The following is a 25,676-nucleotide window of genomic DNA, read 5'->3' on the forward strand; positions in this document are numbered from 1 at the left end:
ACCAGATATGCTTGACTATGCCTTAATGTGAATTGTGATGCAAGTGTTGCATTATGAGAGAGAGCGAGTGAGTATGTGACCTTCAAAAATGTAAGGGATGCCTTGTGTTATGAGTAGACTGACTATGTGAAGGTTGTTAGAATATGTGTGATGAAATCATTGGTCCCACAAGACACCACTTGACTGAATTGGAATTGGTAGAACCTCTGCTTTAGATCACTGGGCTTGTTCCTTTGTGGCACACAGAAGATCTGGATTTGAACATAGGTCGGTCAAGAGGGATATGACAGTGTAAGCCTAGGTTCTAGAGGTTCTACAGCTTGTCAAAACGGATTAGGCCCTAATTGCAGTTCGGTACAATTGAACTATTATCCAAGAACAAAGTTCATAGTTCAAAATGAAAACTAGATTTTCAAGAAATCGAAGATAAATCAATGTTTCTATATAAGCAGGTTCCCTGTAAAAACTTAACGAATATGAATTGATTCTAAATTAAGTATTTCCACTTGATGAAGGCCAATACAGGTTGCTGAATAGTCATAATTATTTTGCAAAGCTTGTTATTGACTCAAAATAAAAATGTTAATAATGGTCTCTAATGTCATTGACGTGCAATTGTGGTGGATTTCTAAATGTTGTAGATGAGTGTGTGAACAGAACATGTAATAGCATTAAGTTATCGTTAAGGGTTCACTATATAGATTAAGCTTTTCCTTTTTAATACGCTGATATTTGAGATTTCTTTTTCTAATGAATCCTTTGTAAATCTCATTGATCTATTTTGTACATGACATCATAATTGTAAACCTTGTAAATACTTCAGCATACTGTAAGCGACAACAATCATTCAGGAATAGAAAACTCCATATAGGCCTACTACAAGATGAATAACTTTACCCCTCCAGAATTGTGTGGAATATAGGCATGCTTCTGAAACGACATTTCCATACACATATCACTGTTCGTCGGAGTCAATAAAATAATGTAAAATATATGTTTTGTCTCATAATTGCGAATATATTTTTACTTGCTCTTCATAAAAAAAGTATGCAAACAAATGCGTAATGAATATCAGTGTTTATAAGCTTGGTTTATCAGAAAAAGGAAACTGAGTGAAACACGGAGGTTAAACCCCTCTGATCACATAGGCAACTGTATATAGGGGTCCCTATTCCTCCTAGGCCTATAATAAGATCCAAGATTCAGTCAAGTAAGTATATGTTACATAAAATGCATTAGGGGGTGGAGTCCGCTTCCACGGACTACATAGCCTGCCACTTCCTCTAGAGTGATGACTCTTTGAGGACTTAATGACTTTGGGAGTAGCAGCAGAAACCGCCACCATGTCTAACGCTGCACCCGCTGAAGCAGCACCTGCTGAGGCTACTTCCACTGCCGAGGGCGAAGCTCTACCGGCAGAGACTGCACCTGCCGAGGGAAAGGCCCCAGCGGAGGCCGCTCCAGCAGAAGGAGAAGCTCCCGCTGAACCCGCGCCTGAGGAGCCCAAAGCTCCCACACCCCCTCCTCCAGATGGTAATAAGATAATGCTTAATGAAATAAGTCTTGGTTGGGTTTTTTGCAGAAACACATGTAGGCTACTTTGTCAATATCATTGATCTCTCTGGACTGGATGGATGATCCATGGCTACGTTTGTTTGGTGCGCAAGGGGCATAAGTGACATTTTCATAAGATGACAGGATAACAAAACTTTGATATAGTTTGTTAATGGGTCTTTATACATCAAATATTTCGATGGAGATAATGGGTCTTTATACATCAAATATTTCGATGGAGATAATGGGTCTTTATACATCAAATATTTCGATGGAGATAATGGGTCTTATGTTGGTCCCTTTGTCACTGGATCTCTTCAAGGCCCGCTTTCTATAAATAGCCTCTCCATTTTTGGTCCAAAATTTCACTTGCATCCAATTGCGCGCTGCCAAACCCAGCGAAGTATTCCTTTACATGTATTTTGAGAGAATTTATTTTACCACACCATTTGCAAAGAAAATAAGCAACACTCGTCCACGGTCAGTTCATATGAGATAACAGTACAGCACTGAAGCCCCTACTTTGGAGAGGCCAATGTGTAAAATAATAATTGCGGGCTTCATGCGCCCTTGAACTACAAGCCTACAACGTGTCGTGTAAGTGGTTGTGTAAGGCACTTGATAGCCTGACTACAAGGTCAAGTATCCCATGCTTGCTTATTCTACCCAATTGCATGCTGATTGTTCGATATCTCACTGTATATAAGAGATATTGATTAACCTTCTTCAGTTTATATTAGTGCTCCATCCTTTGTGCATCCTTGCCCGCCCTGATTCCCTGGATAAACTATTGTGCTCAAGTGTAGGCTACTCTTTAATGGTAACTCTAATGAACAGAGGAGGCTGATGGGATGACCTATAGGAGGACAAACTCATCGTGATGGCTGGAATGGAATCAATGGGGCATTTGAGATGGCTGGAATGGAATCAATGGGGAAATGGAGCTAAGTACCAGCACATCACATTGTCTACTGCTTGAGCTCCTGTTCCTCTTATAGAATATTAGCTCAAAAGTATTGTGGAGCTTCTGCACCTAAATATAAACAGTGCCTTGCAACCAAAATGAGTACCTACAACTATTTCAGTCCAAGTCAATTACTGAATAGAATCAACCATCTCAAATATATGGAAACCATATTAATGACTGAGTTCCATTTATTCCATTCAAGTCATGACAATGAGCCTATAGCTCCGCCCACCAGGCTCCCCATGGAAGTTAAAAATAAGTATAACTAAATTCAAAGCAATTCAACTGAGACATGAAACATGAAAGTCTAATTCATTTGACAAATATTTTATCAAAAGGATATGCCACTTATTAATGCAAAGAATTTCAAAATGGAGTTTCAAATCAAATCAAATGTTATTCGTCACGTCCACATGGTTGGCAGATGTTAATGTGAGTGTAGTGAAATGCTTGTGCTTCTAGTTCCGACAATGCAGTAATAACCAATGAGTAATCTAACCGAACAATTCCACAACTATTACCTTATACACACAAGTGTAAAGGGATAAAGAATATGTACATAAAGATATATGAATGAGTGATGGTACAGAACGGCATAGGCAAGATGCAGTAGATGGTATAGAGTACAGTATATACATATACCCTACATTCCTCATCTCATATGTATGAATAAGGTGAATGCACCAATTTGTAAGTCGCTCTGGATAAGAGCGTCTGCTAAATGACTTAAATGTAAATGTAAATGTAAACTTTATATTAAGTGGCTTTGTTTAATTATACGATTATAAGTGTTTGTTCCCACCCATTCTGCAGTGTTTGACCTATTGCATTCTGTGGATTAAATTTTTCTCCTGATATTTAAAAACATTCATGGAATTTTGAATTATTATAGACAACCCACAACATGATCTTAGAGCATTTCCTGATATTTAAAAACATTAATGGAATTTTGAATTATTATAGACAACCCACATCATGATCTTAGAGCATTTCCTGATGATTTAAAAACATTAATGGAATTTTGAATTATTATAGACAACCCACATCATGATCTTAGAGCATTTCCTGATATTTAAAAACATTAATGGAATTTTGAATTATTATAGACAACCCACATCATGATCTTAGAGCATTTCCTGATATTTAGAAACATTAATGGAATATTGAATTATTATAGACAACCCACATCATGATCTTAGAGCATTTCCTGATATTTAAAAACATTAATGGAATTTTGAATTATTATAGACAACCCACATCATGATCTTAGAGCATTTCCATACCACTGTAATTTTAACATTTTTATTTTGGAGAATGAGTTCAAAAAATCTGATGCTAAATCGTATTGGTAACGACATATGATGTACCTTTTTGTTGTTGATTGTGATAGAATAATAAATAACCCATTTGAATTTAATTTAATTCAATTCAAATGTTGCTTCCTGTGTTGTGTGGGGGGGCCAATTTAAATTAAATTCACAACTCAATTCAGAATTGACCACAGCTCTGGTAGCTCTGTTCTCTCGTGTATTTTGCCTATTGGCTAGTAATCAATCTAATATCAAATCGAATACCGCCCGCTACAGAGGAAGCTGCAGCTCCTGCCGCCACAAAGGCGCCTGTTAAAACAGAGGGTAAAGAATATGCTTCAGGTCCTGAGCTACAGACAGTTAGATTTGGGTATGTCATTTTCGACAAAAATTGAAAAAAGGTTCTTATCCTTAAGTTTAAGGCAATGTTCCCGCTTTAACTGCATATGTCGGCTCAGTCGGGAAATTACCTTTAAAAAGATATCGCAGAATTTGTAATGCTTCAGCTTTACAGATTGAATAGAGCCCTAACTTAATAGCGCTAAAAGATCTCAATGATATTTGAGCCTTTTCACCATCATGTTAGGCCCTAATAAGTCTGGCCCCAGATATGTTTTGTTGCTGTCTTTCTTGAAAATTGCTATGCTCATTTTTATAGGAGCTGACATAAAAGACAGCACAAGCAGATCTGGGACCAGGCTCTTATGTCTTTTGAACTAATACATTAGATGAATCTCTAACATGTAACACTAGCTGATGCTGCTGCTGCCGACAGGTAGACCCTGTCAAGTGAAATGGATCACTGATTTCTTCACATCTGAATATGTCCAATCCATTCCAGTATGGGATCACGTTAAGGTGTATGTAGTTTGGTATTCATATAGGGAATAGGTTTTTCCTGTACCCGTTAACCTGAACAGGGAACACTCACAGCCCTAGTTAATGACAACAGTGTACCAGGGAATAATCCGGGCCTTAGATAAAGATTTGTGTACCAGGTAATGATCCGGGCCCTAGATAAAGATTACAGTGCACCAGGGAACAATCACTCAGGGTCCTAGTTAAAGAGTACAGTGTACCAGGAAACACTCCCGGCCCTAGTTAAAGACTACAGTGTACCATAGAGCATTGTATAGGTGTAGACTGTTTTCATTTCTCTACTGGACAACCAAGAGGTATTCAGAAAGAGATGGGATTGGCTGGAAGTGATTCTAGAACACTGCTCTCATACCTGCTGCCTCTAACCTTTAAATAAATGCACATTTAACATCATCTGTTCCTGCTGATGTGGCCCGCGCAGAGGAACCCCGCACAAGGCACACTCACTCCCCCCCAACTCCACCCCCACCCCCAAAGGGTAAACCAACCTGACGGTCTGAAAAAAAATGGGTCAAACCGTTACGGAGCTCTTCACACGTCCTCCTATTACCATTTGTATCATTCATATGATAACCCAATATCATGTCCTCAAGTTGTATGTTGTCTGAATTGTGTTTGCGTTTCAAAACTGTTGAGCCCTATTGCCATGTTTCCTTTGAAATGCTAATCCAAAAAGGCTAATTATTTCCTGTTGCATCTTGAGCTGTACATTGTCTGAATTGTGTTGACGTTTCCAAACTGCAGAGCCCACCAGCGAGCCCCTGGAAGTGACAGTGGAGGACAAGAGTGACTCTTCAGTGACCATCACCTGGAGGCCTCCAAAGACCATTCCGGCCAACTCTGGCCTGGATGGATACACTGTGGAAATCACCAAGGAGGGAAGTAAGTCCTTAAAGCCCACTTCAGTCCTTAACTAGCCTGGTCTTAGATCTGTTTGTGCAGTCTTGCTAACTCCTACGGTCATGGGTATGACCAATCTGGGACCAGGCTACCATTTAACTACTAATCAAATCAAATCCAAGTTTATTTGTCACGTGCGCCGAATACAACAGGTGTAAACCTTACAGTGAAACGCTTACTTACAGGCTCTAACCAATGGTGCCAAAAAAGGTGTGTGTGTGTGTGTGTGTGTGTGTGTGTGTGTGTGTGTGTGTGTGTGTGTGTGTGTGTGTGTGTGTGTGTGTGTGTGTGTGTGTGTGTGTGTGTGTGTGTGTGTGTGTGTGTGTAGGTAAGTAAGTAAGTAAAGAAATAAAACAAAGGTAGAAAGACATTTGAAAAAAGAGTAGCAAGGCTATATACAGACACCTGCTAGTCAGGCTTATTGAGGTAGTATGTACATATAGGTATCGTTAAAGTGACTGTGCATACAGTATATGATGAAGAGAGTGTAGCAGAAGCGTAAAAAGAGGGGTTGTCAGGTGGTGGGACACAATGCAGATAGCCCGGTTAGCGTGTGGGAGCACTGGTTGGTCGGCCCAATTGAGTAGTATGTACATGAATGTATAGTTAAAGTGACGATGCATATAAGACAAACAGAGAGTAGCAGCAGCGTAAAAGAGGGGTTGGGGTGGGGTGGGGAGGGGAGGCACACAATGCAAAAAGTCCGGGTAACCATTGGTTACCTGTTCAGGATTCTTATGTCTTGGGGGTAAAAACTGTTGAGAAGCCTTTTTGTCCTAGACTTGGCACTCCGGTACCGCTTGCCATGCGGTAGTAGAGAGAACAGTCTATGACTGGGGTCACTGGGGTCTTTGACAATTTTTAGGGCCTTCCTCTGACACCGCCTGGTGTAGAGGTCCTGGATGGCAGGCAGCTTTGCCGCAATGATGTACTGGGATGTAAACACTACCCTCTGAAGTGCCTTGTGGTAGGAGGCCGAGCAATTGCCTTACCAGGCAGTGATGCAACCAGTCAGGATGCTCTTGATGTTGAGGCCGTAGAACCTTTTGAGGATCTCAGGACCCATACCAAATCTTTTTAGTTTCCTGAGGGGGAATAGGCTTTGTCGTGCCCTCTTCACAACTGTCTTGGTGTGTTTGGACCAATCTAGTTTGTTGTTGATGTGGACACCAAGGAATTCAAAGCTCTCAACCTGCTCCACTTCAGCCCCGTCGATCAGAATGGGGACGTGCTCGGTGCTCCTTTTCCTGTAGTCCACAATAATCTCCTTAGTCTTGGTTACATTGAGGGATAGGTTGTTATTCTGGCACCACCCGGCCAGGTCTCTGACCTCCTCCCTATAGGCTGTCTCGTCGTTGCGGTGATCAGGCCTACTACTGTTGTGTCGTCAGCAAACCTAATGATGGTGTTGGAGTCGTGCCTGGCCATGCAGTCGTGGGTAAACAGTGTTGAGCGTGGCAGATGTGTTGCTCCCTACCCTGACCACCTGGGGGCGGCTTGTCAGGAAGTCCAGGATCCAGTTGCAGAGGGAGGTTTCTAGTCCCAGGATCCTTGGCTTAGTGATGAGCTTTGAGGGTACTATGGTGTTGAGCTGTACTCAATGAACAGAATTCTCACATGGGTATTCCTTTTGTCCAGGTGGGAAAGGGCAGTGTGGAGTGCAATAGAGATTGCATTATCTGTTTGGGCGGTCAACAAACTGGAGTGGGTCTAGGGCTACTGGGATAATGGTGTTGATGTGAGCCTTTCAAAGCACTTCATGGCTATGGATGTGAGTGCTACGGGTCTGTAGTCATTTAGGAAGGTTGCCTTTTCGTTCTTGGGCACAGGGACTATGGTGGGCTGCTTGAAGCATGTTGGTATTACAGACTCAATCAGGGACATGTTGAAAATGTCAGTGAAGACACCTGCCAGTTGGTCAGCACATGCCCGGAGCACACGTCCTGGTTATCCGTCTGGCCCCGCAGCCTTGTGTATGTTGACCTGCTTAAAGGACTTACTCACGTCGGCTACGGAGAGTGTGATCACACAGTCCCCGGAACAGCTGATGCTCTCATGCATGCCTCGGTGTTGCTTGCGTCGAAACAAGCATAGAAGTGATGGAGCTCGTCTGGTAGGCTTGTGTCACTGGGCAGCTCGTGGCTGTGCTTCCCTTTGTAGTCTGTAATAGTTTGCCAGCCCTGCCACATCCGACGTGCGTTGGAGCCGGTGTAGTGTGATTTAATCTTAGCCCTGTATTGATGCTTTGCCTGTTTGATGGTTCATCACAGGGCATAGTGGGATTTGTAAGCTTCCGGATTAGAGTCCCGCAGCTCTACCCTTTAGCTCAGTGCGAATGTTGCCTGTAATCCATGGCTTCTGGTTGGGGTATGTACGTACAGTCACAACAGAATATATTTTTATTCGTGAATCTTCTTGTTTCGTCTATATAAAATATTGTTTTGGGCCCAGATAGGATAATAAGTACTGCATGTATGAATGCATGGTGCAATAAAATGACAGGACTTTTGGGGCTCCCGAGTGGCACAGTGGTCTAAGGCACTGCATCTCAATTCAAGAGATGTCCTTACAGTAATTGCTTCGAATCCAGGCTGTATCACATCTGGCCATGATTGGGAGTCCCAGTGCACAATTGGCCGGGGGTAGGCTGTCATTATTAATAAGAATTTGTTCTTAACTGACTTGCCTAGTTAAATAAAGTATTTTTAAAATCAGCTGTTAGCTGCTGCTTATTGTCCTCACTATGTTCATTCTCCTGCCACTGTTCCATATTGTCCTCAGTGTGTTAACTGTTCAGTCACTGTTCTATATTGTCCTCTTTCCTGTCACAGCCGAAGACTGGAAAGCAGTCAATGAGGACCTGACCGTGTCCTGTCGTTATGCTATCAAGAACCAGACTACCGGCGACCGTCTGCTGGTCCGGGTGGTGGCTGTGAACTCCGGTGGCCGTAGTCCCCCTGCTACCATCGCCGATCCCATTCTGGTCAAGGAGGTTGGGGGTAAGCAAAGCATGGACAATACAGTGCATTCACGAAATATTCAGACCCCTTGACTTCTTCCACATTTTCCACAGCTTTATTCCAAAATGGATTTTCTTCAGTGTACTGCAAGTGGACAGTACTGTATTACCGGGTGGCCATAGCAGCAAGTCCAAACTGTTTGTGATGGGCGGTGTCCGTCTTTATTGTTGAAATAGTTTTTCAAAACAGCAGACGTTGAAACAGCTAGGGAGAACCAGCTCAGCATATTTTCCATCTCAGATATCCAAATGCCGTTGGCTTGGCACCTCCCTGGCCTGTTAGAGTAATGCAACGGTGGTCTTCTCAGATTATTCCCACCAAGAGGGTGGTAGAACTCCTCGGTCCAAGCATGGAGCAGCTCCCCAGTTGTTAAGTTCCTAAAGTACTACCATTGACACCTTTTGGATGCGTGTTTTCACCGGTGTCTTCTTACTGTGCATTCAGAAAAAGTCATTTTTAGTCTTCCACAATGATAACTGTTAATGGTGAGTCAAGCATCTTCATTTACCAACAAGCTCTCATAGTCTCACTGCGGAATTATACATGTTCTTGCACTTTTCTCCAAACGTCAAATTGCAAAGTTGCTCCAAATTTCAAAGTGTTTTTGACATGCTGGGTCGCTTCTCCTGCTACGCATTGTTTTGTTAGTTAAGGGTTAAGGTTTAGGGGAAAAAATCCCTATGCCAAACAATCCGGAGTCATGGGATTACATTAATCTGCCACCCCTCATCCACAATGCCCAAGCCTTAATGGTAATAGCGTTCACTGTTGCCCCTAGTGACTGGTTTTGAAGGCATTTCCCTACATCCTCAGGACATGGACAGACATCCAATTTTGAAGTCAATCTTGTGCGATCTGGCTGAATTTACATCATTCATCATGGAATCAAGTTAATTGACAGTATACAGTGGTAGGCCCTGGATGTTGTGTTTTATTCAGAGTCAAAATGTCTAAACATACAGTAAAATTGTAAATAATAGGTAGACCTACAAAAAAAAGACTGAGTCGATTAAAAAATAATTTATGTAAAGAGAGATCATCAAATGTGTAATGGAGATATTTAGTGGAGGTGAATAAAACCTGAACCACAAGGACTGTCAATGTCCAAGTCGCACTGTCAAACTTAGCCATTAGTCCACCAATAGATGCATCAGGTTTCCCACACAATGGAAAAACCTCTAACTTTCCCACAAATCCTTAGAAAAATTGTTAGGATTTGTCTGCTAATTAACACAGATTCAATTTGGAAGGTTTGGCATTGGGTTGATTCCCAAGTCAGAATGCGTGCTGGAGAGGTGTCAAGCCAGCGATAGTGCGATGGTGACAAGTGTAATCATTGGGGGTTGGGACATTCCAAAGTGTTCAGTCTACACAGAGTGGGTGGGGACAGGGGAGGGATCTAATGTCTTGTATGCCTTCTAAGTCCTTTGAGACGACCATGGACTCAGTGTTTATTTTTAAATATGCCACAGACTCTGACAGGGACAGGGCAGTTCTCTATTGACCTGATCCCCTCATAAGGAGTGTCAAGTTGGAACGCTCCACAGAGAAACATACCTAACTCTATCATGACCATTACCCGGTGGGTTGGTTGTTTTTTTCCATCCATTTTCTGATAGAAGCACACGGTCCTTCTGTAGCTCAGTTGGTAGAGCATGGCGCTTGTAATACCAGGGTAGTGGGTTCGATTCCCAGGACCACCCATACGTGGAATGTATGCACACATGACTGTAAGTCGCTTTGGATAAAAGCGTCTGCTAAATGGCATATTATTTATATTATTATATATTTCTGCCCATAGCACTGGACATCCCATGGCAATAGTGCATAGATTTTTTTAGGAGTGGGTTTTCAATTATAGTTTCTATGTTCTGTTATTAGTTGGTTACAAATATCAACCGTTCTGTCCATGTTTTAAGACATACAGCAAGCCATTTGCTGTGACTGATGTATTTGTGGGGAACCCTATGGTCGAGGAGAATCTACAGTACAGTATCAAGTTGAGTGTGATTCTTAATGCAGCCTGTTTAACAGTGTGAGCTGGGGTAACTATAGATCTCCATCATGTGTTCTATTTATATTTCTGATGCGATGGTGTGAGTTCAGATTGGACCTATTTAGAGTTCTGATGCGATGGTGTGAGCTCAGATTGGACCTATTTAGAGTTCTAATGTGATGGTGTGAGTTCAGATGGGACCTGTTCTGATGTGATGGTGTGAGTTCAGATGGGACCTATTTAGAGTTCTAATGTGATGGTGTGAGTTCAGATGGGACCTGTTCTGATGTGATGGTGTGAGTTCAGATGGGACCTATTTAGAGTTCTAATGTGATGGTGTGAGTTCAGATGGGACCTGTTCTGATGTGATGGTGTGAGTTCAGATGGGACCTGTTCTGATGTGATGGTGTGAGTTCAGATGGGACCTGTTCTGATGTGATGGTGTGAGTTCAGATGGGACCATGTAGAGCTCTGATATTCAAATGCTTGTTCTAAAGTGTCCTATCCATAAAGTGTTTCAGTCATTTTACTTATTTGAACAGGTTGATTATTGTTATTTGTAAACTATGTTTGTTCTGTCTGTAGCTCGCCCCAAAGTCCGCCTGCCTCGTTTCCTGAGGCAGAGGTATGTCAAGAAAGTCGGTGAGAAGATTAACCTTGTCATCCCCTTCTCTGTGAGTTTGCATTATGAGATGATGAGTAGGCCTGGGAGTTTGTCTAGAAAACATTACTTGAGCAGGATTTTTTTTTTATTGGACCCTAGCTATAGGTACATTTACTATTTAATGTTACTAGGGGCAAGAGTTTTATCGCATTGTCATTAAAGTCTCCTGGGCATGATGATGTAAAATAATTTGTTGTAGCATGTCCATACAGATGTAAGTTAGACTATTGATTGAGCCCAACCTTGTGTTCTTTACTGTCCTTAGGGCAAGCCTAAGCCAGTGGTTACCTGGTTAAAGGATGGAGAGCCCCTTGACCCAAAGAGGGCCAACATCCGTACATCTGACACAGACAGCATCCTGTTTGTCCGTCAAGCAGAGAGAGTGGACTCTGGCTCATACGAGATGTGCGTGAAGGTGGATGACTTTGAAGACAAAGCTGCTATCATCATCCAGATTATTGGTAAGTCAAATTGTATTAGACTATCCAACCTTGTTTTAATTTCCAAACAGATCATGACGTGGCATTAGCCTCTGACTGTCATGGTATATTTTGATAATAACTAGGGCCAGGTGTTGTTCCTGGTCAGGTCATGTGATCAGGAAGAACTGATCTGGAGAGCGATTGAGTTGTTGTGAGTTGATTAATTCTAACGATGCAACCCATATTGAACCTTCTATATCTGTGTCTGCTCACCCACAGAGCTGCCTGGGCCACCAGCCAGCATTAAGGTTGCGGATGTCTGGGGATTCAATGTTGCCCTTGAGTGGACCGCACCTAAAGATAATGGAAACACAGAGATCACAGGCTACACCGTCCAGAAGGCTGACAAGAAAACCGGGGTGAGAAACCCGTCACATCCTTGTAATTTTTTCATTTAACCTTTTATTTAACTAGGCAAGTCATTTAAGAACAAATTCTTATTTACACTGACGGCCTAGGAACAGTGCCTTGTTCAGGAGCAAAACGACAGATTTTTACCTTGTCATCTCAGGGATTCAGTCGAGCAACCTTTCAGTTACTGGCCCAACGCTCTAACCACTAGGCTACCTACCGCCGTAATCACATCCAATCCAAACAAACTTTATTGAAAGGTACATCTCAGTACACTTTACACAAAAAAATAAACCCCAAAAGAAAATAAAATTCCTGTAATAAGACTTTAAAATATAATTAATGCTCATATGGTGTCTTGCCCAGGACTGGTTCAACATTCTGGAGCACTACACCAGACTAAATGCCACCATCTCAGACCTCATCATGGGCAACACCTACACCTTCAGGATCTTTGCAGAGAACAAGTGTGGACTCAGTGAGGAATGTGCCAGGACCAAGGAAGAAGCCACCATTGTGAAAGAGGGTGAGACATTCTCCACACCACCCCTTTCTAAAAACATCCCCCTGCAACGTTAAAATGTTGGAGAATGTTAGAAGGAGTGGGACAGTAAAGTCTCCTGTTAGCTAGATGTCCCTATTTAAGACCTAATCAATGCTCGTGTCAATTTTTTTTTCAGTTATTGACTATAAACCTACCCCGTTCGTGGAGCGTGACTTCACTGAGGCTCCCAAGTTCACCACTGTTCTGAACGACAGGTCCACCACTGTTGGCTACAGCACCAAGCTGCTGTGCTCTGTGAGGGGATCCCCCAAGGTAAACCTTCCCTCTCTCAAACTCTCATACCAGCTCAGTACTGAAGGATCTTCATGTAACTTGTAGTCTAGGCTAGCAAAACTGCTATGATTCTAACCCACCCACTCGTTGTTTGTTGGGTGAGATTGTAATGCCGATGGCTCCACATGCCAGGCCCATGCACACAGACAGCTGCCAGTTGCGCCTTCACTTCTCCTACATACTGAAGAAGGCTGTGAAGCTGAAACGTCTGTGAACGCTATCTCTGATTAAGTGAAAAGACTTAAAAATATTAAATAATGGAGTAGGCTTTATGCTCCACTTTTTGAGTGCGGACCGATTACACCTTTCTGCGCGCCCTCACTTTTCCCTGGATGTGGATGTGGATATACATATATGTCACACACGCATGCGCACACACACACATACTCCTGTCCATCCGTCCCTGTCAATATATTTACTCATAGCAGAGCTGGAATGAGAGAGATCTTTAGTCTCCTTGTCAGCCTACTGTCTGAACCTCCGGCTTCTAGCCTGTCCCCTTCCCTCCCACCAGATACACTGGGTTGCCAGTTGTCACAGCAAAGCAGGATTTGGCATAGGGGGGTTGGGAATTTACCTCCGTACCAGATTAGGTTCTGAGTCTCTGAGCGGAGCCCTGGACCCCTGGCCAGCTGGGTGGGTGGATGACAGAGAGGAGGGGGTTGAAGGGTCAAATGTGTGACATTCCTGCCTTGAGGGGACCATGGGGGTCATTTACACGGAGTCAAACGGTGCCCCTGTCACTGGACCCTCTGTTTCATGTACCCTAGACAGAGTGTGTCTTCCGAATAGCTGTTACCATCAAAGGAAAGGCCTGAGAAACCAATATAGCTAAGTGAGTGAGTGTGAGTGTATGTGGCTCTGTTGGTTGAGCATGGTACCTGCAACCCTAGGGTTGTGGGTTCCATCCCTTGGGGATCAGTATTCACTCACTACTGTAAGTCTCTCTGGCGGGTGATAATTTACTAAAATGTGATGTTCCTTTATTGGGGAATTCAATTTTTTTTATAGAGGTATGTCCACTTTCAATACGTGGATCAGATTTAGTAGGGTGCATAGTAAAATACTCCAAGTACACAAAAACTGAAGGAAACAATTGTGACTGTAATCATGTTTCTATCCACAGTTTTTATGATTAAAGTCATAACACTTTTTGTGCCGGTAAAATGAATGATGTGAGAAATGGCTGTGGAAATGCCTTAATGCTCAAATATTGATGTAATAACCATCATATCAAATCAAACTGGGAGTCACATGATGATATGGTGGTTGTGGTCCTCCCACTACATCTCAGGAAAGCCTGCAGTTGATTAGGCTACAGATTAAATAAGTTATGTTGAACTGCATAGGGTGGGGAAGGTACAGAGTGATGAGCTTGATGCTCCTTTCCAATAAATGCTGATGGTTTACTCTGGTGACATGATGCTCGATTCTTGACTGCCATTTGACAAATAAAAATATTCTCGCTCTTATCTCACAAAACAATCGGTAGAGTTGAAAATGCCATGGAAAAACATTGAACATTAGATTTTTATTCGGTACACTGATTTTTATCCCCAGCAAGTCAGGTGGGAAAATGTGCATATTTGTAATGCAGATTTTAGAATATTTGCATGATTGGAAACATAGCTGCTGACTATGAAACTTGAAACAATTGATCTGAAACATAGAATGTATATACTATGTCATTGCAGCCTAAGATCATGTGGATGAAGAACAAGATGATCCTCAACAACATGGATAACCCCAAGTACAGGATGATCAGCACAGGGGGCATCTGCACCCTGGAGATCCGTAAGCCTGGCCAATATGACGGTGGAGAGTATGTCTGCAGAGCTGAGAACCAACTGGGGAAGGTCGACACCGGCTGCAAGCTGGAGGTCAAAAGTAAGTACTAGTGGTGGTAAGAAGAGAAATAATAATAATAATAATATATTTTTCCTACTAGTAATGACTTTGCTGATAACTTCTGTACTATTGAGAAAAAATGTACTTACTACGACTGTGGTATGTGGTTGTCTCCAGGGTCTAACATTAACACCCGCCACCCGCCAAATGTGGGTAGATTTTGGTATAGGCAGGTAGAATGTTTATTTCAGCAGCCATGTTGGCAGGAGGTCACACAGAGCAACATTAAGAATGTTAATTTGCATAAGTTTCTTGTAAAACATGAACAGAATATGTAAATGATTCTCATTTCCTGCAATTTTATGAAGAAGCAATGACATGAATTTTGGTAAATCAAATCAAAGTTGATTGATCACATACACAAATTTACAGGTGTTAAGGTGAAGCTAAATGCTTGTGCTTCTAACTTCAACAGTGCAGTAAAATCTCTCACAAATACACAATATTGAAAAAAATCTAAACAAGAAATCAAGAACTAACATTCCAAGTAGATTTATTTGAGTGAGAATATAAATACTTGGTGTGTATAGACAGAAAACAGAATATAATTTGGAAAATAAAATGGTAAAGTATGGACAGTGAAAGGTATATTAAGATGAGCTATGTGGTGAACACAGTATATACATACACAGCGAGGAAACAACAGTATAAACAGAATACTACACCGGCTCCCACGCTCGCCGGATGTGGCAGGGCTTACAAACTATTACAGACTACAAAGGGAAGCACAGCCACAATCTGCCCAGTGACACGAGGCTACCAGACGAGCTAAATCACTTCTATGCTCGCTTCGAGGCAAGCAACACTGAGGCATGCATGAGAGCATCAGCTGTTCCGGACGACTGTGTGAACACGCCCTACGAGCAGACTCCTTTAGTCAACAATTTGTTTTTTTTACATTGAGGGAGAGGTTATTTCCCTGGCACCACTCCGTCAGGACTCTAACCTGCTACCTGTGGGCTGCCTCGTCGTTGTTGGTAATCAGGCAAACTATCACCAAGTTTGTCAAGCAAACTTGATGACTGAGTTGGAAATGTGCGTAGCCACGCAGTCATGGGTGAACAGGGAGTACAGCCCCCTCTCCACCTGGGGTCAGCATGTCAGGAAGTCTAGGATCCAGTTGCACAGAGAGGAGTTCAGACCCAGGGCCCTGAGCTTAGTCATGAGTGACGCACTATGATGTTGAAAGCAAAGCTGTAGTCAATTTGTTTTTGAATTTTACATTGGATGTTATAGATGTATCACTAGTCATTTTTTAAATGTATTTTTTGACCCCTTTTTCCTCCCCAATTTCGTAGTATCCAGTTATTAGTACTTACTATCTTGTCTCATCGCTACAACTCCCGTACGGGCTCGGGAGAGACGAAGGTTGAAAGTCATGCGTCCTCCGATACACAAACCAACCAAGACGCACTGCTTCTTAAAACAGCGCGCATCCAACCCTGGTGGCACAGCTAGCATTCTCACATAGGTATTCCTCTTGTCCAGGTGGGATAGGGCGGTGTGCAGTGCAAAGGCAATTCTGTTGTCCATGGATCTGTTGGGGAGGTATGCAAATTGTAGTGTGTCTAGGGTGTCGGGCAAGGTAGAGATATGGCCCTTGACTAGCTTGTTTAAACACTTCATGATGACAGAAGTGAGCGTACTGGGCGATAGTCATTGAGTTCAGTTACCTTTGTTTTCTTGCATGCAGGAACAATGGTGGACATCTTGAAGCAGGTGGGGACAACAGACTATGATAGGGAGAGATTACATTTGTCCGTAAACACTCCAGCCAGCTGGTCTGCGCCTGCACTGAGGATGCAGCTTGGGATGCCATCTGGGCCAGAAGCCTTGCGAGGGTTAACATGTTTAAAAGTTCTACTCCCGTAATCTACAGAGATCGGGAGCCTGTAGTCCTTGTGAGCAGTGGGGCCCCCCGACGGAGGCTCTGTGTTATTTTCCTGGAAGCAGGTGAAAAAGGTGTTAAGCTTGCCTTTGAGTGAGGCGTCGGTATCCGCGACGTGGCTGGTTTTCCCTTTATAATCCAGAGTTTTTTTTTAACATTCATTAATTAATTGGTTATTACTGCATTGTCGGAACTAGAAGCACAAGCATTTCGCTACACTCACATTAACATCTGCTAACCATGTGTATGTGACAAATACATTTGATTTGATTTTGATTTGATTATTTAAGACTCAGGTCACAAAACATTTAACGAAACTTCTTACTAGTGACACATTTGCTGTTTTAGAAACATTACAAAGCATGCTTATCCGTTTATTTATTTTGTGTGTAATTATGGCAACTACAAAACATTTGTCCGGTAAAATATCTGAGTGACTGTGGCTGTTGGACCAAAAAGTCAATTTTAGGCCCTGGTTGTCTCACCTTGTTATCTTAAGACTAATGCACTGACTGTAAGCAACTCTAGATACGAGTGTCTGCTAAATGACTACAATGTACAATGTAACTTAAGTGCTTTCTTATACATGGGTTTATCCGAGGAAGAAGCCTCACCAAAGTATGAACTGAGTTCATCTATAATATAAACACTGCTTTTGCAATCAAATGTATTTCTGCTTTAGCGTTCGTTTCGGTGATGTTTTCACATTTAGCATTTTCCATGCAAATTTAGATCTCCTTATTTGCTGTATTTGAATCAGACTGTGGAAATATTGCCATTGGTTCATGACCACTAAAATAATGATATTTACCTCAACAGAGCCTGTTTATGCAGATGCTGACAAAGACAAGGAGGCAGAGTGAATGAACATGCATACAGGTCAGTCACTCTTGTTGACATATTTTAAGGTTCATATGGAAAATGGGATTCAATTTACAAAATTGGCTTGAATTCAGAAGTTGAGTGTGAATCAACAAATAAAGGGCTCTTTGATGCGACCTGGCCAAGATAAAACAAAGCAGTGCGACAAAACCAACAACACAGAGTTACACATAAACAAGCATACAGTCAATAACACAATAGAAGAATCTACGTACAGTGTGTGTAAATGTAGAAGAGTAGAGAGGTAAGGAGAGTAAGTTTATATTTAACCATCATATTGTCACTTAGTAATAATAAACATACCTATGAAACCTGAGAATTTAGCACCAAAGTTTATTTTAATATGTATCAGAGTCTATTTGTGTCCTGGTACATCTTCTCCAAGGCTGGACTTACATGGAGAGCCCTAAACAGAGCCTCTGCTGTTGCAAGAGTCTGAGTGCCAGTACTAGCTGCTGCTCATAAATTACTCCTGTAATGGCTCCACATGCACTCAGTTGGGGAACTAAATCACATTTCCTTGACTCAGCAGCAGGGGGCCCATTAGGGACCAGCGAGATGGCGTGATATACTACCAGGATCCACTGTAATGCAAGCAGCTTGTCACCCCCCAGGGTGTTGAATTTCCACAGTGGACACTACAAAATAACATTTTAGGTGTAATATCATCAATATTTATACTGGCTGTAGTCTTTAAAAAAATATATACTTTGTCATACAGATGTAGGATCTTAATTTGATCACTTTTGTTGCTGAGAATTTCTTGCACATTTCCTGTTGCTGTAAGATTATTTTCCCCTTGTAGGAATCGGGCTCAAATTAAGATCCTACATCTGTACGCTGTTTATCTATTAGTAGCCTACTTAAGCTCTTGGAATATGCCTTTTGTAGGCCTGCTACTGCAGTTCTAGCCACCTCAGTTGGCTAAATATGGCATGTGAATTGACAGCTGTTCTGTTATGTACACCTGTTACAGTCCCAAGTTAGAAGCAAGCTGAATGAGGCCTTTACAAGAAAAGGTGAGGCCCACTTTATTTGCTCTAAAACTGTACTCTATCTCTCTCTTTTGATCTGAAATAGGTTTTTGGTAAGATTCTGTGAGTTTGAAAGTTATAAAAACCTCTTGTTTTTCTACAGGACGGTGCTGGATGCTGGAAAAAAATGTACATATAACTGGAAAGAACATACAATCAAATTGTTATCACCTACAACCGCTGTATCCTAACCTATCCCACCCTATCCTATATTAATGAAGATTAAACATGTGTCCCCTTTATTTGTATTTTTCCCATAGTACTTTCTGAAATAGTTAATATCCATGTCCACAACTCAGATGTAAAACCTCGGAATGTTTGTTACAATATAGATTTTGATTCATGTTTTTGTTTCGTTGAATAAACCTTCTCTAACCTGAAGTAAAAATGACAATGTTGTCGACGGAAACCTACTGTACTTACTGATGTGAGAGAGGACTAGTGCTGGTTATGACATGACATTAGAGTGCCATTTGAAAGGTTGAATCCAAGATGATCAGATATCAGTCTACACAGTCACCACACTTTGGATGGATTCACATGAGAGTAACAGACAGTAGAACTGAGAGAACTGAAAGAACCAGGGCAACAGAACCACTAAATCAAGAGGCAGAGTAACTTGTTCTGCCTTTGGGCGCTGTCTGACTCACACACAACAATATACAAGTGAAACAACAGTGTATAGTATGACTGACCCTCCTGTAACTGTCTTATCACAGAGTCATGGAGTTATTGGCATAGTGATAAGAGGCTGTGTTGCCAGAGATATGTAGATTGTTGCCAACGATAACAATATGAAGAGTTTGGATGTCAGTCCACACAGTGGCCGGATGACAATGTGTCTTTAGGAGATTTGGAGAGAGAATGCAGTTGCAGTGTCTTTATTCACAACCGGACTAACCTAACGTAGCAGGGGGAAAAGGAAGCACACCGAAGGCATGGAAGGCACAAGAGCACCACTATTACAACAGCTCCCTCTAGTGTCCTTACTTGCAAATGACAAGATGAACAGAGGTTATTTATATTACTGTGAAGGAGCTATAAGGATGGTGCCACCTTGATTTGGGAGAACGGGCTCGTAGTAATGGCTGGAGTGGAATGGTTGGAATGGTAAACACATGGTTTCACATGGTTTCCATGTGTTTGATGCCATTCCATTTACTCCGCTCCATCCATTACTACGAGCCCGTTCTCCCCTCAGCAGCCTCAACTGCTATAAGGAGGTTATCTCTCTCTCTCTCTCTCTCTGTATTCCATGTCAACAGAAAAACCATAAACCAATGGATTGGTAAACAAAAGGTTTCATCTATCAAATGTCTGTGGATAATCTTAATGTTGCTCGATTACAGTTCAGCCAGTGTCTAACATGCTACATTATTTATTAAAGTGCTGCATGATTGATTGGTAAGGAAAGGACCTTGACACACGCACTAAAATGGTTTTGTACCTAGTGCACCCCCTTCCCTAAATGAGGCTGCTTACTTTACCTTTAGAAACAAGCTAGTTCAAGACACAAAATGTACTATGGCGATGGCTGTGGAATGGGAACTCCATTTTGTTTCAAATGTAGCTCTGTAACACTGTGTTTCATAGTTTCAATCACTGGTAATGCAGTAGGCCAGGGCTGATGGCTGCTGCGTCAAGGGTATCTCTAAAGGAAATGAAATGGCCTGGTCCATCCTGGACCTAGAAGGCTGCCTGCCTGCCTGCTATTTGCTTAAGGCTCTGGCACTGTGCCCAGGCGATGAAATAAGTCTAATGGTGAAGCTGGCGGTCAAACCAATGCCCCTGTATTTATCTTCCATAAAAAAGTACTGTAGCTGTAACACTGGCTGCTATATGAAGAGCCGAATCCCGTAGGGCACTCTATTTGAGTAATTTTCCATGTGTTGTTGTCAATACATTGATGAATACATTGATGAATACATTGATGAAGATGAAGATCAGCCTGTGAGCTCCCTTATGATGATATTGTCAAGTTGGTTGCCAGCTGTTGAAACAACTTGTAGCTCTAAGCCATTGTTGCCTTCAATGTCTTATACACAGTAGTTTGTAAAGACACAATCTATCATTGATGACTGAACTCCCATGAATGCAGAATCCTGATTATAAGGTTTTGCTTCAGACAAAACAGGGTCAGGGGTAAGGGTAAGAAGGAACCTTAGTTTTGGTCAGTGTTTCCTAGAGTACAGCAATTATTTGCAAACAGGGGATAAGGTGAGAGGAGAGCATTTGTACTGAATGTCTTGTGCAGAGTATGTTTTCTGTGGCATTGCTTTACTAGTCTATTTTATGTGAGGACCATAAATGTTGTCTTAAACAAATTGTTTGGTGAGAGGTCAAATGTGTTGAGACGATATGTTGGTTTATTTGAATCAGTGTTTGTTTAAAGCACTGAATCACTTATTTCAGTGGAAGTAAGACCAAAGAAGCCTGTTGTGTACTTGTTATATATCATCCTCCTCAGTGAATTTAATGAAAATAAAAATAGTGCAACATTAAAAAAGTTATCATTGTTAGATAAAAGTATACTAAATATCTTCACGTGATTTAAAAACACACTGTCTGCAGTAGCCTCAACAGCACTCTGTAGGGTAGCACCATGGTGTAGCCGGAGGACATATAGTTTCCGTCCTCCTCTGGGTACAATTACCTTAATACAAAACCTCGGAGGCTTGTGGTTCTCACCACCTTTTATAGACTTACACAGTAATTGTGATAACTTCTGGAGGACGTCCTCAATCCTATCAGAGCTCTTGCAGCATGAACTGACATGTTGTCCACCCAATCAAAGGATCAGAGAATTAATATATCACTGAAAGCATAAGCTACCGCTAGCTAGCACTGCAGTGCATAAACTTTTGTGAGTAATTGACTCAAAGAGAAAGACAATAGTTGAACAGTTTTTAACAAATTAATTTCTTCAAAAAATGAAGGAGAAGCAAGAAAGAGAGAGAGAGATTTCAAAATGTTTCACTTTCACTCACTTAACTAGCGAATGCAGCTAGCTAGTTTAGCTTACTCAAACACCCATCTCAAACAGATATGTTAGCTAGCTGGCTATGGCTATCTAACACTGGACCTCTTCCAAGTCAAGGTAAGCTTTTGGTGTTATTAATTTATTGCCACCAGAGTCCACCGGTGTAACTGCTAAACTGCTTGCTAACTGTACACTGTACTGCATGAATGTAGCAGTTTTCCTAACGCTTTAATTCTAGTAGCTATGTTGACTTGACGTTAGGTAATATTGTGACAATGTTGTAGGCTGTGTGTAGCTTTAGCGGATAAGATATGAAGGTTTGGATTGGATTATTTTTTTTGCCTGGTCACAGACTGATGTGTTGTGCACTGAAGTCCACAAGCGACGGAAAAAGGTGAGAGGAGGAGAGTGTGTAGATGCGAAAAGGAATTATCCAACGATCAAAGGGCTCATGCTGTTAGAATGTGGGTGCTATGGAAGTGAAATGTGTTTGCGTTTGATCAGGGGTATATTAATTCCGTCAATTCTGTTGAAAAACGAAACGGGGATAAATATACCTGAATTTACCAATAGATACTCACATAATTAACTGTTGGACTAATGATTACACCCTAGATCAGCTAGATGCAGGCAAAATTGTGCAAGGCCGTGTTGAATGTGTCAATGTCTGTCGTATTTGACATATAGTAGCCTGAACCTATCGATGTTACATTGAGCGGGGTGAATGGAATATGAATGACAGTCATCCAATGTGCTGTAAAAGAATAAGGCCATGGTTATAAAAATAAGTTGCCCTCCCTAATCTTAAACGGCACCGGCCACCATTTTAATATACTGAATATACACAATTGCTGACATTTAATCCTAGTAAAAAAATTAGGATCACTGCGTTATTTTAAGAATGTGATGTCAGAATAATAGTAGAGAGAATGATTTATTTCAGCTTTTATTTCATTCATCACATTCCCAATGGGTCAGAAGTTTACATAAGTTTTGGGTAGCCTTCCACAAGATTCCCATAATAAGTCGGGTGATTTATTGCCGATTCCTCCTGACAGAGCTGGTGTAACCGAGTCAGGTTTGTAGGCCTCCTTGCTCGCAAACGCTTTTTCAATTCTACCCGCAAATTTTCTATAGGATTGAGGACAGGACTTTGTGATGGCCACTCCAATAGCTTGACTTTGTTGTCCTTAAGCCATTTTGCCACAACTTTGGAAGTATGCTTTGGGTCATTGTCCATTTGGAAGACCCATTTGCGACCAAGATTTAACTGATGTCTTGAGATATTGTTTCTATATATATATCCACATAAGTTTCCAGCCTCATGATGCCATCTATTTTGTGAAGTGCAGCAGTCCCTCCTGCAGCATAGCACCCACACAACATGATGCTGCCACCCCCGTGCTTCACTCCCGTGCTGCATCCCCATTTTTCCTCCAAACATAAGGATGGTCATTATGGCCAAACAGTTCAGTTCTTGTTTTATCAGACCAGAGGACATTTCTCCAAAAAGTACAATCTTTGTCCCCATGTGCAGTTGCAAACCACAGTCTGGCTTTTTTATCGCGTTTTTCTAGCAGTAACTTCTTCCTTGTTGAGTGGCCTTTCAGGTTATGTCGATATACGACTTGTTTTAGTGTGGATATAGATACTGTTGTGCCTGTTTCCTCCAGCATCTTCACACGGTCCTTTGCTGATGTTCTGGGATTGATTTGCACTTTTCGCACCAAAGTACGCTCATCTCTAGGAGACAGAACACGTCTCCTTCCTGTATGACGGCTGTGTGGTCCCACGGTGTTTATACTTGCGTACTATTGTTTGTACAGATGAACGTGGTACCTTCAGGCGTTTGAAAATTGCTCCCAAGGATGAACCAGACTTGTGGAGGTCTACAATTTTTTTCTGAGGTCTTGGCTGATTTCTTTAGGTTTTCCCATGATATCAAGCAAAGAGGCACTGAGTTTGTAGGCCTTGAAGTACATCCACAGGTACCCCTCCAATTGACTCAATTGACTCAATTGACTCTTATGTCAATTAGCCTATCAGCAGCTTCTAAAGCTGACATAGTTTTCTGGAATTTTCCAAGCTATTTAAAGGCACAGTCAACTTAGTGTATGTACACTTCTGACCCAATGGAATTGTGATACCGTGAATTATTAGTGAAATAATCTGTTTGTAAACAATTGTTGGAAAAATTTCTTGTGTCATGCACAAAGAAGATGTCCTGGTGGACTTGCCAAAACTATAGCTTTTTTCCATCTACGTAATATTGCAAAAATCAGAAACTTTCTGTCCAAAAATTATGCAGAAAAATGAATCCATGCTTTTGTCACTTCTAGGTTAGACTACTGCAATGCTCTACTTTCCGGCTACCCGGGTAAAGCACTAAATAAACTTCAGTTAGTGCTAAATACGGCTGCTAGAATCCTGACTAGAACCAAAAAATTTGATCATATTACTCCAGTGCTAGCCTCTCTACACTGGCTTCCTGTCAAAGCAAGGGCTGATTTTAAGGTTTTACTGCTAACCTACAAAGCATTACATGGGCATTACATATCTCTCTGATTTGGTCCTGTCGTACATACCTACACGTACGCTACGGTCACAAGACGCAGGCCTCCTAATTGTCCCTAGAATTTCTAAGCAAACAGCTGGAGGCAGGGCTTTCTCCTATAGAGCTCCATTTTTATGGAACGGTCTGCCTACCCATGTCAGAGACGCAAACTCGGTCTCAACCTTTAAGTCTTTACTGAAGACTCATCTCTTCAGTGGGTCATATGATTGAGTGTAGTCTGGCCCAGGAGTGGGAAGGTGAACGGAAAGGCTCTGGAGCAACGAACCGCCCTTGCTGTCTCTGCCTGGCCGGTTCCCCTCTTTCCACTGGGATTCTCTGCCTCTAACCCTATTACAGGGGCTGAGTCACTGGCTTACTGGGGCTCTCTCATGCCGTCCCTGCAGGGGGTGCGTCACCTGAGTGGGTTGATTCACTGTTGTGGTCATCCTGTCTGGGTTGGCGCCCCCACCTTGGGCTGCGCCGTGGCGGAGATCTTTGTGGGCTATACTCAGCCTTGTCTCAGGATGGTAAGTTGGTGGTTGAAGATATCCGTCTAGTGGTGTGGGGGCTGTGCTTTGGCAAAGTGGGTGGGGTTATATCCTTCCTGTTTGGCCCTGTCCGGGGGTGTCCTCGGATGGGGCCACAGTGTCTCCTGTCCTCTCCTGTCACAGCCTCCAGTATTTATGCTGCAGTAGTTTGTGTCGGGGGGCTAGGGTCAGTTTGTTATATCTGGAGTACTTCTCCTGTCCTATTCGGTGTCCTGTGTGAATCTAAGTGTTCTCTAATTCTCTCCTTCTTTCTTTCTCTCTCTCGGAGGACCTGAGCCCTAGGACCATGCCCCAGGACTACCTGACATGATGACTCCTTGCTGTCCCCAGTCCACCTGGCCATGCTGCTGCTCCAGTTTCAACTGACCTGAGCCCTAGGACCATGCCCCAGGACTACCTGACATGATGACTCCTTGCTGTCCCCAGTCCACCTGGCCATGCTGCTGCTCCATTTTCAACTGTTCTGCCTTACTATTATTCGACAATGCTGGTCATTTATCAACATTTGAACATCTTGGCCATGTTCTGTTATAATCTCCACCCGGCACAGCCAGAAGAGGACGGGCCACCCCACATATGCTCTCTCTAATTCTCTCTTTCTTTCTCTCTCTCTGAGGACCTGAGCCCTAGGACCGTGCCCCAGGACTACCTGACATGATGACTCCTTGCTGTCCCCAGTCCACCTGACTGTGCTGCTGCTCCAGTTTAAACTGTTCTGCCTTGTTATTATTCGACCATGCTGGTCATTTATCAACATTTGAACATCTTGGCCATGTTCTGTTATAATCTCCACCTGGCACAGCCAGAAGAGGACTGGCCACCCCACATAGCCTGGTTCCTCTCTAGGTTTCTTCCTAGGTTTTGGCCTTTCTAGGGAGTTTTTCCTAGCCACCGTGCTTCTACACCTGCATTGCTTGCTGT

The 25,676-nt window shown here is 42.3% G+C and overlaps 1 protein-coding gene across 1 annotated transcript; it reads left to right on the forward strand.

The window, feature by feature from the left end:
* The first annotated feature begins 1,275 nt into the window (after positions 1-1,275).
* On the forward strand, positions 1,276-19,064 carry LOC124003935 (myosin-binding protein H-like). The gene is made up of 12 exons (XM_046312588.1): positions 1,276-1,533; positions 5,455-5,592; positions 8,442-8,609; positions 11,212-11,300; positions 11,556-11,751; positions 11,992-12,131; positions 12,490-12,649; positions 12,804-12,940; positions 14,656-14,848; positions 17,577-17,636; positions 18,616-18,658; positions 18,777-19,064. Exons 1-10 carry the CDS (start codon positions 1,311-1,313, stop codon positions 17,618-17,620), a joined length of 1,488 nt encoding a protein of 495 aa, XP_046168544.1. The 5' UTR covers positions 1,276-1,310; the 3' UTR covers positions 17,621-17,636; positions 18,616-18,658; positions 18,777-19,064.
* Positions 19,065-25,676: the final 6,612 nt, after the last annotated feature.

This window comes from Oncorhynchus gorbuscha, linkage group LG18 (assembly GCF_021184085.1).
Source record: "Oncorhynchus gorbuscha isolate QuinsamMale2020 ecotype Even-year linkage group LG18, OgorEven_v1.0, whole genome shotgun sequence".
NCBI lineage: Eukaryota > Metazoa > Chordata > Actinopteri > Salmoniformes > Salmonidae > Oncorhynchus > Oncorhynchus gorbuscha.